This window comes from Propithecus coquereli, unplaced genomic scaffold, assembly GCF_000956105.1.
Source record: "Propithecus coquereli isolate 6110/MARCELLA unplaced genomic scaffold, Pcoq_1.0 Scaffold277, whole genome shotgun sequence".
NCBI lineage: Eukaryota > Metazoa > Chordata > Mammalia > Primates > Indriidae > Propithecus > Propithecus coquereli.
The window spans coordinates 1,758,897-1,772,049 of NW_012148363.1; the positions used below are offsets into that span (position 1 = coordinate 1,758,897).

The 13,153-nt window shown below is 42.0% G+C and overlaps 1 protein-coding gene across 1 annotated transcript; it reads left to right on the forward strand.

Annotated features, from left to right (window-relative positions):
- The first annotated feature begins 10,383 nt into the window (after positions 1-10,383).
- On the forward strand, positions 10,384-12,708 carry LOC105813261 (methionine synthase reductase-like). Its single transcript, XM_012647909.1, is given in 3 exon segments — positions 10,384-10,509; positions 10,512-11,287; positions 11,289-12,708. Coding segments are annotated over 3 exon segments (1,935 nt in total). The 3' UTR covers positions 12,322-12,708.
- The last annotated feature ends 445 nt before the right edge of the window (positions 12,709-13,153 follow it).

Sequence of the window (13,153 nt, forward strand, 5' to 3'; positions counted from 1 at the left end):
GATATTAGTGTGTGTATATATATATATAGTTTGTAATTATAGAGCTTGAAGAAAAAGAGATTCATCAAAAGCCTGCCTATTTGGGAGAAAGGAAAGGAGAGAGGCACAAGGAGGAACAGAGAAAGAAATTATAGCTCTAAAATTATTATGATATGATCTCATTTAAGCATTTTTGTAAAATTACATATATATGCATATAAATGAATGTATGCATGCATGGGAAGAAAAATTTTAAATAAATTTTAAAAATTAAAAAGAGAAAGGAGGACTTTAAGCTGGAACTGGGCTCCACTTGGTTCTACAATAGCTTCCAGACTTTGGATATTGGCTCTGCAGATTTTGGACCTGCCAGCCTCCATAATTGTGGGAGCCAATTCCTTATACTAAATCTCTTGTTTTATATGCACATTAAAAAAGAGAGAAAGGAAAGAAGAGAGAAAGGGGAGGAACACAAGGATGGAGGTGTGAAGAATAAGATGGAGAGACAGAGAGAGACAGAAGGTCAGAGAGACAGAGAGAAATTGACATTGGCACTGACAAACAGCCTTTCCAAGACTTACCTCACTTAACTACTTCATTTGTTAATGACTTAAAACTCAAGGTTGCCAGCTTTCAATAATATCAGATGCTTAACAACTTCAGTGGAAAATATAAGGCCGTTTTTAGGTTTTGTAATTTTTCTTTTTCCTTCCCTTATTATCTCTTCGCCCTATTAGAAGCAGGAACAACCTACTGCCAGTGTTGAATATCATCTACACGGCTCAGAATTCTACTTAACTGCATGGAAGTCTTTTAAGCTGATGTCTACCGACTGATTTTCTAAGCATTTTGCAGCACGTATGAAGTCTCAGATAATCTATTAGGTGAGAGGCTTCTCCCAAAAGTAAAACCATTCATTTTCAAGAAAAGTTTACTTTTGCAAAACAACAACAAAAGCTTCAATATCTTCTAAGTTACAAAAGACCAGAGGCTATGTTTCCAACACAGAAGAAATAATTTCTGAAACACTTTAATAAATCTCAGTAATTGCTAGAACACCATGAAGACAAGCAGAAAACAAAGAAGGATATCAATTTCTCAAAAGATCAAGGTCAATAGAATTGGTTTCAGCAACCATTCAACAATTTATAATGAAATCAAACTTGTCACCAAATATCTTAGGAAAGTAATGACAATGGACATACTTTGAGTCTATGGGTTAGCATAAGATGTCACCAGGGAATTAAGAATGATTACGATGTTATAAGTTTAGAGAACAATGGATGAGGAACACGAATACTGTGGAAAGAGGTTTTAATACAGTGAGTCTATAGAGTAAAATTAATATAAAACTTGAATCCAGTTTAGTATCATTAAAATAATCTATTCCCATTAAAATTTTATATTCAACCTTCATCTAATCATTCATTCAACCTGCCTCCCTCAATCTTTTCTGCTTTAGGAAGAATCAAGTACTGACCCTGAAATACCTCAATTAATATTATTATTCCCAGCTTCTTTTTGTTGAGCCTGTATTCTATAAGAAGCACCCTTAATATTTAATGTCATTTAAGTATAATTGCAACTTTATGAAAGAGGTATTTATTACACCATTTTAAGATGAGGAGACTGAGGCTTGAGTGGTACGATGACTATGACCAAGGTCAAACAGCCAGTAGGCAGCAGAGCAAGGATTCATAGTCACAACTAAGTTCAAAACCTGAGCTTTTGCTGCCCCACTGCCACGGGTCTCTTGTTAAGTCAATCTGTCCTAGGGATGGCCTAACACAGAGAACCTAGCCCATCCACAGCTGTCTAGCTTGGACTCACTGACTCAGCATCATTCATAGTAGGCTATTGTCATTAATTCATTCAACATCTGTGGGATGGGGCAGAAGACACAGCTACCACCCACCTCAGCCTCATCTTCCTTAAGCACATATCCAGTGGGAGCACACTCAGCCCACCTGCCCCACTGACATTGCCCATCCCATCACCACCAACATCCCAAACTCCCAGGACTCAGGTAAGTGACCCCAGGAAATTAGTCATGACTCAACCTCATATCCTCTTTTTCTTGGGAAACATACACATTTTGTCCTCCTAAATTCAGAAAATCTCATGGGAAGAAGAATATTAAGGGCTAATGAGTGATTAAAATATGGCCCCAGAATCTTATCCCTGAAAACATCCTGGATTGAAGAACTCAGAGATTCTATGACCTGGGGGTCTCTAGTCTAGCACTTTCATTTTGCAGCTGAGAAAACCAGGCACAAAGAGGTGACATTATACTAGCTTGTTCATGACCCAGTCCCTGCCTACCTTTCCAACCTCGTGTCGTGCCCTCCTGCCACCATCCGTACCTCAATGTACACCCAACTCAGAGCGCCACAGCTGATTGATGCTTCTGTACTTCTGCTTCCTCATTTTAAAAATAGAGATTATTCAACTTTCAGTCCTCCAACATATTTTTATTGAGATGCATCAGTACCAGGAACTCCCTAACCAACCTCACAGGATTGTTATGAGGATTAATTCATTAGAATTGATTAATGAGGATTATATTCTATATAAGATTCTTAACCTAGTGATTGATAACTAGTAATTCTCTCTATCAGTTATTAGTAGTATCATTGTTTCATTGTCACAGCTCTATACCTTTGCATATGCTGCCCTATCCACCCGAAATGCCTTGCTCCAGCTAAAGGTCCTTCAGGACTCAAAATAGTATCTCCTCTGTGAAGTCTTTCTTCCCTTTTCTAGGAAGAGTTACTGGCTTCCTTCTCCCACTCTGGGCTATCTTTGTACATACATCAATTATAGAAATATCCATGTTGTATTTCAATACTTTGTTTCATATCTGTCTTCCCTCTCTTCCTGAGATACTGAGTTCCTTGAAGGAAAATGGGGATGGTGTTTTATTCATAGCAGTAGTTCCTGCATTAATGCAGTAGCAAGAGCAAAATAGATTTTCCACGTGTGTATACTGAAGAAATGGACAGCCAGCCTGAGCCTAGACAGTCAACTGGTCTCAAGCTCCCTGATTCCCCGCCTCAGGCATTTTCCTTTCTATCCTGCTGCTTCTCTGAATCTTTGGGGAAAGGGACCACAGTATTCCGGTGTAGAACCCTACAGAGCAGGCTCTGCACAGTGGCAGTCAATGAGGTTTATCTGAGGTGCAATCATTGCTAATTGAAAATTTTCCCAATACTCTGCCATGACAACTTTCAATACAGTCTGCAGTGGCAATTTTTGACAGTCTCTAAGAAGATTGAATTTTAGAAAAGAAAGAAAAAAAGAAATATTACAGACCAGCCTCCTCTGCTTCTCAGGAGGACTAGATCAGTCTGAGTCCAATCAGAAGACAGAAACTACTAAGTAATTCAAACAAGAAAACTGAAAGAATTACTAAGCTCTAATTTAACAGTAACTTTAGTAAGAAAATTCTATACAGTATCCTAGAGGTAAGGAAGAGTCCCCAAGGAAGGACAAACATGGAAGGGGTCCCCTTTCCAAGGCTCGGGTTCAGACCTCATTGGAGAAGGTGTCGTTGCAGTCCACTGGATGGGAAAGAAGTTTGCTGGTCTACAGCCCTAGAGCAAGCAGGAAGCAGCCCTGTGTGGTCCCAGCAAGCTGTGGCTAATGGGCAGCATGCAGAGGGAGTGGGGGTACCAATGCAGGCAAGAGGTCTGGAGTGCCCAGTGACTGCTTTGGGAGAGCTTCTGGAGACAAATGGGATGGAGGAAACAGACAGACAGAGGGAACTGGGGTCCAGTGTGGGCAGGGGCCTAGAGGGTGCAGTGTCTGTGACCATCAGGCCAGGCCTGGGCACCAGGGTCACCGAGGAATTGTACCTTCTGGGATCATGGCTAGGGCAGAACAGCACTGAAGTCCTCACCCGTGACAGACAGTGCAGCCACCAGAGCCAGCAGGAAAAGCCCCTTCCTCCTGCAGTGTCCTTCCTGTGCCCTCTGTGAGAATGCTTAACATCATGCTCACTGTCAAGAAGAAATGTGTAAAGGCAGTCTGTCCATTATTGCAGAGCAGGTATTAAAAGATGAATTTGGAACTGACAGGCAATAAATTGATAACTGGCACAAAGCCCAAATGGAAATCCAGGATGAATAACTGCTTATGCTGACTCTGTGAAAGTCAGTTAAAATGCCAGTCACAAGGGAACAGGGTTGATCCGAAGAATAATGAGATAATGCATTTAAAGATGTGGCACAAAATGGACTTTCAATTAATATTTTTACCCAGTCCCTTTAAGGAAAGTTTGCTGTATTGGTTATCTATTCTTGTGTAACAAATTGTCCCAAAATGTAGTGGCTTGATACAATGTACCTTTATTTTCTCATAGTTTCTGTGCCTCAGGAATCCGGGCTCAGGTTAACCGGGCCCTCTGTGTCAGAGTCTCCCACAAGGCTTCAATCAAGGTGCCATGGAGGGCTACAGTCTCACCCTACGGCTCAGCTGGGGAAGGATTTGCTTCTAAGATCACTACTGTGGTCGTTGGCAGGATTGGGTTCCTCAAGAGCTGCTGGACTGAGGGCCTCAGTTCCTTGATGGTGGCTAACTGGAGGTGGCCTTCAGTTCCTTGTCACACAGGCCTCTCCGGTTTGTTCCATCAGGGCGAGGATGTGAGAAGAACCAAAGAGTGTGCAAACAAGACAGAAGTCACCAATTTTAGAAACGAATTCCATCATCTTTGCCATATTCCACTCATTAGAAGCATGTCATCACATTTAGCTCACACACATGGGGAGGAGATTCCACAAGGACGGGAACACCGGGAGGTGGGACTACTGCAAGCCCTGGCAGAAGTTACCTGCCACATTGCATTTTGCTTTTCCTTTCTCACTGCTTTCCCTTTAAAAGATAAAATTAATACATGGAATTATAATTGTTTTTAAAGCCCTATTAGAAATCTGAATATGTTATTTTGGGTGGATAACATATTTAAAGAGCTTTGACCTTGCGGGAAGTGAATACAAAACTAATAGCAAATTTTTAAAAATGCTTTACAACTGATCCATTGGCTACCAATAAACCAGTCGCGTGCACTTGTAAATTTTTTCTCAAAAGTTTGATTTGCCACTCTGTATTTATAGCTACTCAATATAATTGACTACCTAGCACTATTATCATGGTGAAAGAGTATTTATTAAGCATTCAGCTATGCCCACCACTGTATATACACATATAGGGGTCTCAATTTCCAGCAGTTCATATTCTAAAAGAAATTTCACTTTGATAAAACTAAACACAGATATGGCAGCAGAGCAGAAATCTTATTAATATATTACATTTTCTTATCTACTCATGGCACCCTTCGAGGGCTAACAGATATTCAGAAAATAATATACTAGACAAACATTAATTCAACAAATACTTTTTAAATGCCTATTGTGTGCCAAAAGCTATACCAGGCATTGGGAATACAGTGGAAGTAAGACAAGAAATATTCTTCCTTGATAGGACTTACTCTGTACTGGGAGAGCTAGACAATATGAAACAAATAAATAATGTAATTAGAGATTGTTATAAGTGCTACCAAGGGACATCAGCATGGTTAAGTAATAGCTGACAGAGGTTAACCTATGCGGGGTAGTCAAGAAAGACCTTTTTGAGAAGGTGATATTTGACCTGAAGTGTAAAGAATGAGAATGAGCTGAACTTCCAAAGAGCCAGAGGGAAAGTATTCCAGGCAGAGGGAAAGGTGAAGTACAAAGACCCTTTGTGGGCAAGAGTTTGAGTGACAAGAAACAGAAAAGGAGATATTGCATCTGGTGCGTGATGCGGAAGGAGGAGAGGACACAAAATGAGCTCAGGGAAGTAGGCAGAGGCCCGAGCCAACTGTCTGAGGACTTAGATGTGAATGGTGAGGAAACAGGAGGAATTGAGGCTGTTTCCTAAGTTTGAAGGCGGAGCATTTACTGCGATTGAGCAGAACAAGGTTCTAGAGGGAGCAGGGGGCAGTGGCACATGGGGCAGAGGGTGGGGAGCTCTATTTTAAACATGCTCAAGTCAAGATGCGTATTACTCTTCCAAGTGGAGATGTTGGTAGGATTTATGAGGCTGTAGCTCAAGAGATAAACCTGGGCTAGAAATATCAATGTTAATGTATCAGCAAGTAAGTGGCATTTCAAACCGTGAGAGCAGATGAGATGCCTGTGGAGAGACTGTAGATGGAGAAGAAAAGTGTGTCCAGGAGCACGCCCTGGGTTGTGGAAACGTACCGAAACTGGATAGAGGAAGATGAGGAGGAAGAGGAATCAGCAGTGGAGATTAAGTAGGAAGAAAACTAGGTAGGTGGGTATAAAACCAGGAGTGTGAAGTCCGGGATCCCAGGAGAGGAGAGACTTTGAAGAAAAAGTATTGGTGTCAAATACACTGACCTAAACGCTGAGGACTGTCCTTAGGGTTTGGGAGAGGCGGGGTGAACTGAAAAGGAAACAGTAGAATCAAAAACCAGACCATGCAGATCTCAACAGGGTTTTCCATTTCAGTCAAATGTGTCTCCTACTGTTGTCATGCGAACCTGTAACCTGAGAGTAATGGGGACTTTCTCCACATCACAAGAGCAGGGCAACGCTAAGCCACTTCCCTGCCATCGGGTTCTGGGTTTGTCACAAACTGCTTTCTTGCACCTAGTTCTCTCCGTGCCCAGCCCTATGCCTTTGAGGGCGGCATCGCTGTGGCCCTTCTGCCTCCCAGCAGGCCGCCACGGCATGGCCTGTGCGGGCTTCCTCCCCTGCTGTCCGAGGACAGACCACTCCTCACATGCATTCGTCTCCGAGTGGGCTCGGCCTGAGAGGTGGCTGTTTGCAGGGAGAGGCGTGTGCACAGAGTTTGGATTGAAAGCTGAGGGGTCCCCACACATACACGCCCCCTCTCTTGGTGCAAGATGGAGCTGGAGGGTAGAAAAAGGGGTGTTATTAGCTGTGTCAGCCACTTTCTGATAATAAATTCTAAGAAATCTAAGAATTCTAAATTAGCCTTGACCGTCTAGGTCATTATGAATGTATTAATATACTTATTAAACATATTTTACTTCAAAATATTTTCTCTTGATTTATAACTTTTAAATGTTTGAGCAAATAGTGTGCAAACCTCCATTTGTTTTTGCCTCGGCCCCACAAAGGTGGGGGTGGACCCACATGTCTACACAGGCCTCCTGACCGCCCTGTCCCGGGGGGTTTGGCCTGGGGCTCTCCTAATTCCCTTCATAGGTGGACACTGCTGCTGCTGTAGCAACCTGAAGAATCCAAGTTCTGAAAATTCCAGAAAATCCTCTCTGAGAAGGGTTCTCTTACTTCGTGAACTCCGAGGCACACGAAGTCGTTTCACCAGTTTGGTGCCTGGCACCGTGATCCACCGCTCTTTAGTTTTAGGCTAGAGCTGGAGTTGTTTTCCAGCTACCACTTGAAGGAGGCTGCACACTTGAATTCTTTCCCTGCTCTGGGGAAAGGAGGCTCTTTGAATGGCAGTGAGTTAAGGCAGATCCTCCTTCCTTCCCCCCTGCAACATCAGCTCCAATTTCCCCTCCACAAGTGAGGGCGGCCTCCATCGGAAGATTCACTCTCAAATAGGAAAAGCAAACTAATTTTCCTTTTGTCCCCCTCTCTCTGTCTCCCTGACTTCCACCACGCAAGGGTATGAGCCTCCCATTTCCCAAACTTCTCCTCCATCGCCTTTCCCCTCATGGAGTTGCCAATATTGCTGTCACCGCTAATTTTTCCGAATAAGGATTTTGACTGCAAGTGGTACCTAACCATTTTTATATATCCTTAAACTCCACTTGCAATTTGGGCAGACAAGCTTGAACCCATTTAGTGTAGTCTTAGAAGATGTGAAAGAAAAGCACCTTCAGAGTCGTTTGGAAAAGTCCGCGCTTGTACATGATGTGAACTATTCAGAGACTTCAATTCAGTTTACTTATCATTGCCCCAAACTATTGCTCTTGTGGCAAACTTTGACCTTAAATGCTTCTTTCATTTCATACAAATTCAACTTTCTTTTCAGAGTTAGGGGCATGAAGCAGATTGTCACCATTATTGAAAATTTCTGTAACACTTCGCAACTGCAAAATGATGTACTAATGTAAGAAAGCAGATCGTTTCAATTCAGAGTCTGAGGAGGGCTGTCACAATGGCAAAATCAGTTATTCACTGTAAGTCCTTCGAGAAACCTGCTAACACCATTTCTAATGGGAGCAATCACAAACCTTTCTCCATGCTTCTCTGAGAAATCATTCCTACCCTCTCAAGCCAGGGGAAAAAAAAAACTTGCTTAAAAGGCTAATTTGATATTTAACTTATTCTAATTTGCCCTTTTCCCTCAAATATAGGAACTTAAGCCTACTCCTCTAACACATATTAATGTTACATTTTCCATCCTCCTGTTTTAGTTATATTTAAGCAAAACCAACATTCGTTTATTTTCCAGCTGCTTATAATAGAATAAAAAAATTTCTCTGGACTTAGGGCAGTATTAAAATTTTAATGAGGTAGAAATTCCTGTTTTTGTCACATTATCTTCCATTAACAGAGCTCCTGGACTCATTATTAAAATTCTAGACTTCTGAAAAAATTTGACTGTTTTCTCCACTTTGATCAAAAGAATAAGTTAGAGAATAAGAAAAAAAAGAAAAAAAATTTTGACTGTTAAAAAATTTAAAGAAAAATTAATAATATACATATATACACAGGCATACCTCATTTTATTGTACTTTGCAGATGATGCATTTTTCACAAATTGAAGGTTTGTGGCAACCCTGTGTGAGCACATCTATCAGTGCCATTTTTCCCACAGCACCTGCTCACTTCGTGTCTCTGTGTCACATTTTGGTAATTCTCACAATATTTCCAAGTTTTTCATTATTATTATATCTGTTGTGGTGATCTTATAACAGAGTAGTCATCCCTCCTCCCATAGATATGGAAGTGTTATATTTCAGCGAATGGCCTGAAAACAATAGCAAAAATTTTCTGTCTCTTTAAAACATCCTCCACTTCTTTTTGAGAACTCCCTGCCTCAGGCCAGTGGTTGGGAGGAGGAGGGAGAAGGCCTTTTGTTCTTATTCCAGGCCAGCACCAGCCCCTTAGGTGGGCCCAGATGGGACTTTGTCTTTGGCAGGGATGGGACAATTAGAATAGTTAACCACAATAGCCTAGAACCAGGGGCCCTACCTTCAAAAGCTGTGTATTTTTGCTAATGTTCAGGAAATTTGGATTTGGAGATGAAAATGTCTACCATTTCTCCTCCTTTGCTGGGAAAGTAATAAACTTCTCTTTCCTTTTTCTCAAACCACTTGTTCTCATTTTTCGGCCTTGAGGACAGGTGCTGAGCTTACGGTAACAATCTGTCTGTGATCAGTGATCTTTGCTGTTACTATTGTAATTGTTTGGGGGCACCACAAACCATGCTCATATAAGATAGCAAACTTAATCAATAAATGTGTGTGTTCTGACTACTCTGCTGATTCATTGTCCCCTCACCTCACTCCTTCTCCTCTGGCCTCCTTATTGCCTGATACACAATATTGTAATTAGGCCCATTAATAACCCTACTATGGCCTCTAAGTGTTCACATGAAAGGAAGAGTTGTATATCTCTCCCTCTAAATTGAAAGTCAGAAATGATTAAGCTTAGTGAGGAAGGCATGTCAAAAGCTGAGACAGGCCAAAAGCTAGGCCTCTTGCACCAAACAGTTAGCCAAGATGTGAATGCAAAGGAAAAGCTCTTGAAGGAAATTAAAAGTGCTACTCCAGTGAACACATGAATGATAAGAAAATGAAACAGTCCTATTGCTGATATGGAAAGTTTGACTGATCTGGATAGAAGGTCAAACCAGCCACAACATTCCGTTAAGCTAAAGCCTAACCCAGAGAAAGGCCCTAACTCTCCTCGACTCTGTGAAGGCTGAGAGAGGTGAGGAAGATGCAGAAGAAAAGTTAGAAGCTAGCAGAGGTTGGTTCATCAGGTTGAAGGAAAGAAGCCATCTCCATAACATAAAGTACAAGGTGAAGCAGCAATACTGATGGAGAAGCTGCAGCAAGGTATGCAGAAGATCTAGCTAAGATCATTGAAGATGGCCACACAATACAACAGATTTTCCATGTAGATGAAACAGCCTTCTCTTGGAAGAAGATGCCATGTAGTACTTTCACAGCTTGAGAGAAAAAAATCAATGCCTTGCTTCAAAGATTCAAGGATAGGTTGATTCTCTAATGTAGTTGGTGACTTTAAGTTGAAGCCAATGTTCATTTACCATTCTGAAAATCCTAGAGCCCTTAAGAATGATGCTAAATCGGGGGCGTAGGGTTGGCGGAGGTCGCGCTGTCCCGGAGTGTCTCAGCCAGACCTCGCGTAGTGTTACTGTTACAGCATATGCCTTGAAGTGATGAGGCGGTTTTTGTTACTGTATGCTACACAGCGAGGACAGGCAAAGGCCACAGCAGAAGAAATATGTGAACAAGCTGTGGAACATGGATTTTCTGCAGATCTTCACTGTGTTAGTGAGTCGGATAAGGTCTGGGTGATTCAGAATACACGTACTTTTGCAATGGGGGAAAAGTAATTGATAAACGACTTCAAGAGCTTGGAGCCCGACATTTCTACGACACTGGACATGCAGATGACTGTGTAGGTTTAGAACTCGTGGTTGAGCCGTGGATTGCTGGACTCTGGGCTGCCCTCACAGAGCACTTTCGGTCAAGCAGAGGACAAGAGGAGATAAGTAGAGCTCTCCCAAGGGCATCCAATGCCGCCCTGAGGACAGACCCAGTGAAACCGGAGTTACTACACCTTGAATCACAAGTCGAACTTCTGAGACTGGATGATTCAGGAAGAAAGGATTCTGAGGTTTTGCAACAAAATGCAGTGAACAGTGGTCAGTCAAGTGCTTTAATTGAAGATTTTGAAGCCTCACTTATCCGTTCAGTACCCCCTCTCTCACAGGCCTCTCTAAATATTCCTGCTTTGCCCCCGGATTACTTGCAGGTGCATCTCCAGGAGTCTCTTGGCCAGGAGAAAAGCCAAGCATCTGTGACTTCAGTGGATCCAATTTTTCAAGTTCCGATCTCAAAGGCAGTTCAACTTACTACGAGTGATGCCATAAAAACCACTCTGCTGGTAGAATTGGACATTTCAAAAACAGATTTTTCCTATCAGCCTGGAGATGCCTTCAGTGTTATCTGTCGTAACAGTGATTCTGAGGTACAAAATCTACTCGAAAGACTGCAGCTTGCCGATAAAAGAGAGTGCTGTGTCCTCTTGAAAATTAAGGCAGACACAAAGAAGAAAGGAGCTTCCGCAACATATACCTGAGGGATGTTCTCTCCAATGCATTCTTACCTGGTGTCTTGAAATACGAGCAGTTCCTAAAAAGGCATTTTTGCGAGCCCTTGTGGACTATACCAGCAACAGCGCAGAAAAGCGCAGGCTTCAGGAGCTGTGTAGCAAACAAGGGGCAGCTGATTACAGCCACTTTGTACGGGACGCCTGTGCCTGCTTGTTGGACCTCCTTCTCGCTTTCCCATCCTGCCAGCCACCACTCAGTCTCCTGCTTGAACATCTTCCTAAACTCCAACCCAGACCATATTCACGTGCCAGCTCAAGTTTATTTCACCCGGGGAAGCTTCGTTTTGTTTTTAACATTGTGGAGTTTTTGTCCAACACCACAACAGTGGTTTTGCGGAAGGGAGTGTGCACAGGCTGGCTGGCCACCTTGGTTGACTCATTTCTTCAGCCAAACACACGTGTGTCACGTGAAGACAGCGGAAAAGCCCTGGCTCCCAAGATATCCATCTCTCCTCGGACAACAAATTCCTTCCACTTACCAAATGACCCCTCAGCTCCCATCATCATGGTGGGTCCAGGAACTGGCATAGCACCCTTCATTGGTTTCCTACAGCATAGAGAGAAACTCCAAGAACATCACCCAGATGGAAATTTTGGAGCAATGTGGTTGTTTTTTGGCTGCAGACATAAGGATAGAGATTATCTATTCAGAGAAGAGCTCAGACATTTCCTTGAGCATGGAATCTTAACTCACCTGAAGGTTTGCTTTTCAAGAGATGCTCCCGTGGGGCAGGAGGAAACACCAGCAAACTATGTGCAAGACAACATCCAGCTCCATGGCAAGCAGGTGGCAAGAATCCTTCTTCATGAGAATGGTTATATTTACGTGTGTGGAGATGCTAAGAATATGGCCAAGGATGTAAATGATGCCCTTGTGGAAATAATAAGCAGAGAGACTGGAGTTGAAAAACTAGAAGCAATGAAAACATTGGCTACTTTAAAAGAAGAAAAACGGTATCTTCAGGATATTTGGTCATAAAACCAGAAATTGAAGAGAATTAAGCTTTTGTGGCTGAAAATACTAAAAGACAATTTCACTGAAGCTGACACTTGACATTTTTAAAATAAATTTTAACATTTCTTGGAGGGGTGGGGTGGGGAGTAGATTGCTTAACAATATAACAAAACTTACGGTTAAATTTTGCATATCAGCCCTCTGCTCTCTTCCTGTGCCCCTGACGCTCCCCAGACTGCCCTGTTGCTTGTGGGCTCCCCTGAAGCCTCCGTTGCTTCCCAGAGAACCTCAGAGGCCCTAACCAGTTCACAGGGGCTCTCCCTATACGTGCAAAGACTTCTTCATACAGGGCACTGGCACTAAAATTGACTGATTAACACTTGTGAACTCATGTTGCCAATATTTTTTAAAATAATGTAAAAATAATTTATCATTTTATGTGAATTATACCCATAAAGAATATTCATATTAGTGTACTTAAATTACACATGTAGAGCATATGTTACATGTTTATATAGTTATCAAATGTTTATTACCAAAACTATATTTCTGATAAAAAGTATTTTAAAGTAAAAAAAAAAAAAAAAAAGAATGATGCTAAATCTACTCTGCCTGTGCTCTAGAAATGGAACAACAAAGCCTGGGTGACAGCACATCTGTTTACAGCATGGTTTGCTGAATATTTTAAGCCCAATGTTGAGATCTACTGCTCAGAAATAAACATTCCTTTCAAAATATTGCTGCTCATTGACAATGCACCTCATCACCCAAGAGCTCTGATGGAGATGAACAAGGAGATATATTCTATTTTCCTGCCTGCTAACACAACATCCATTCTGCAGCCTGTGGATCAATG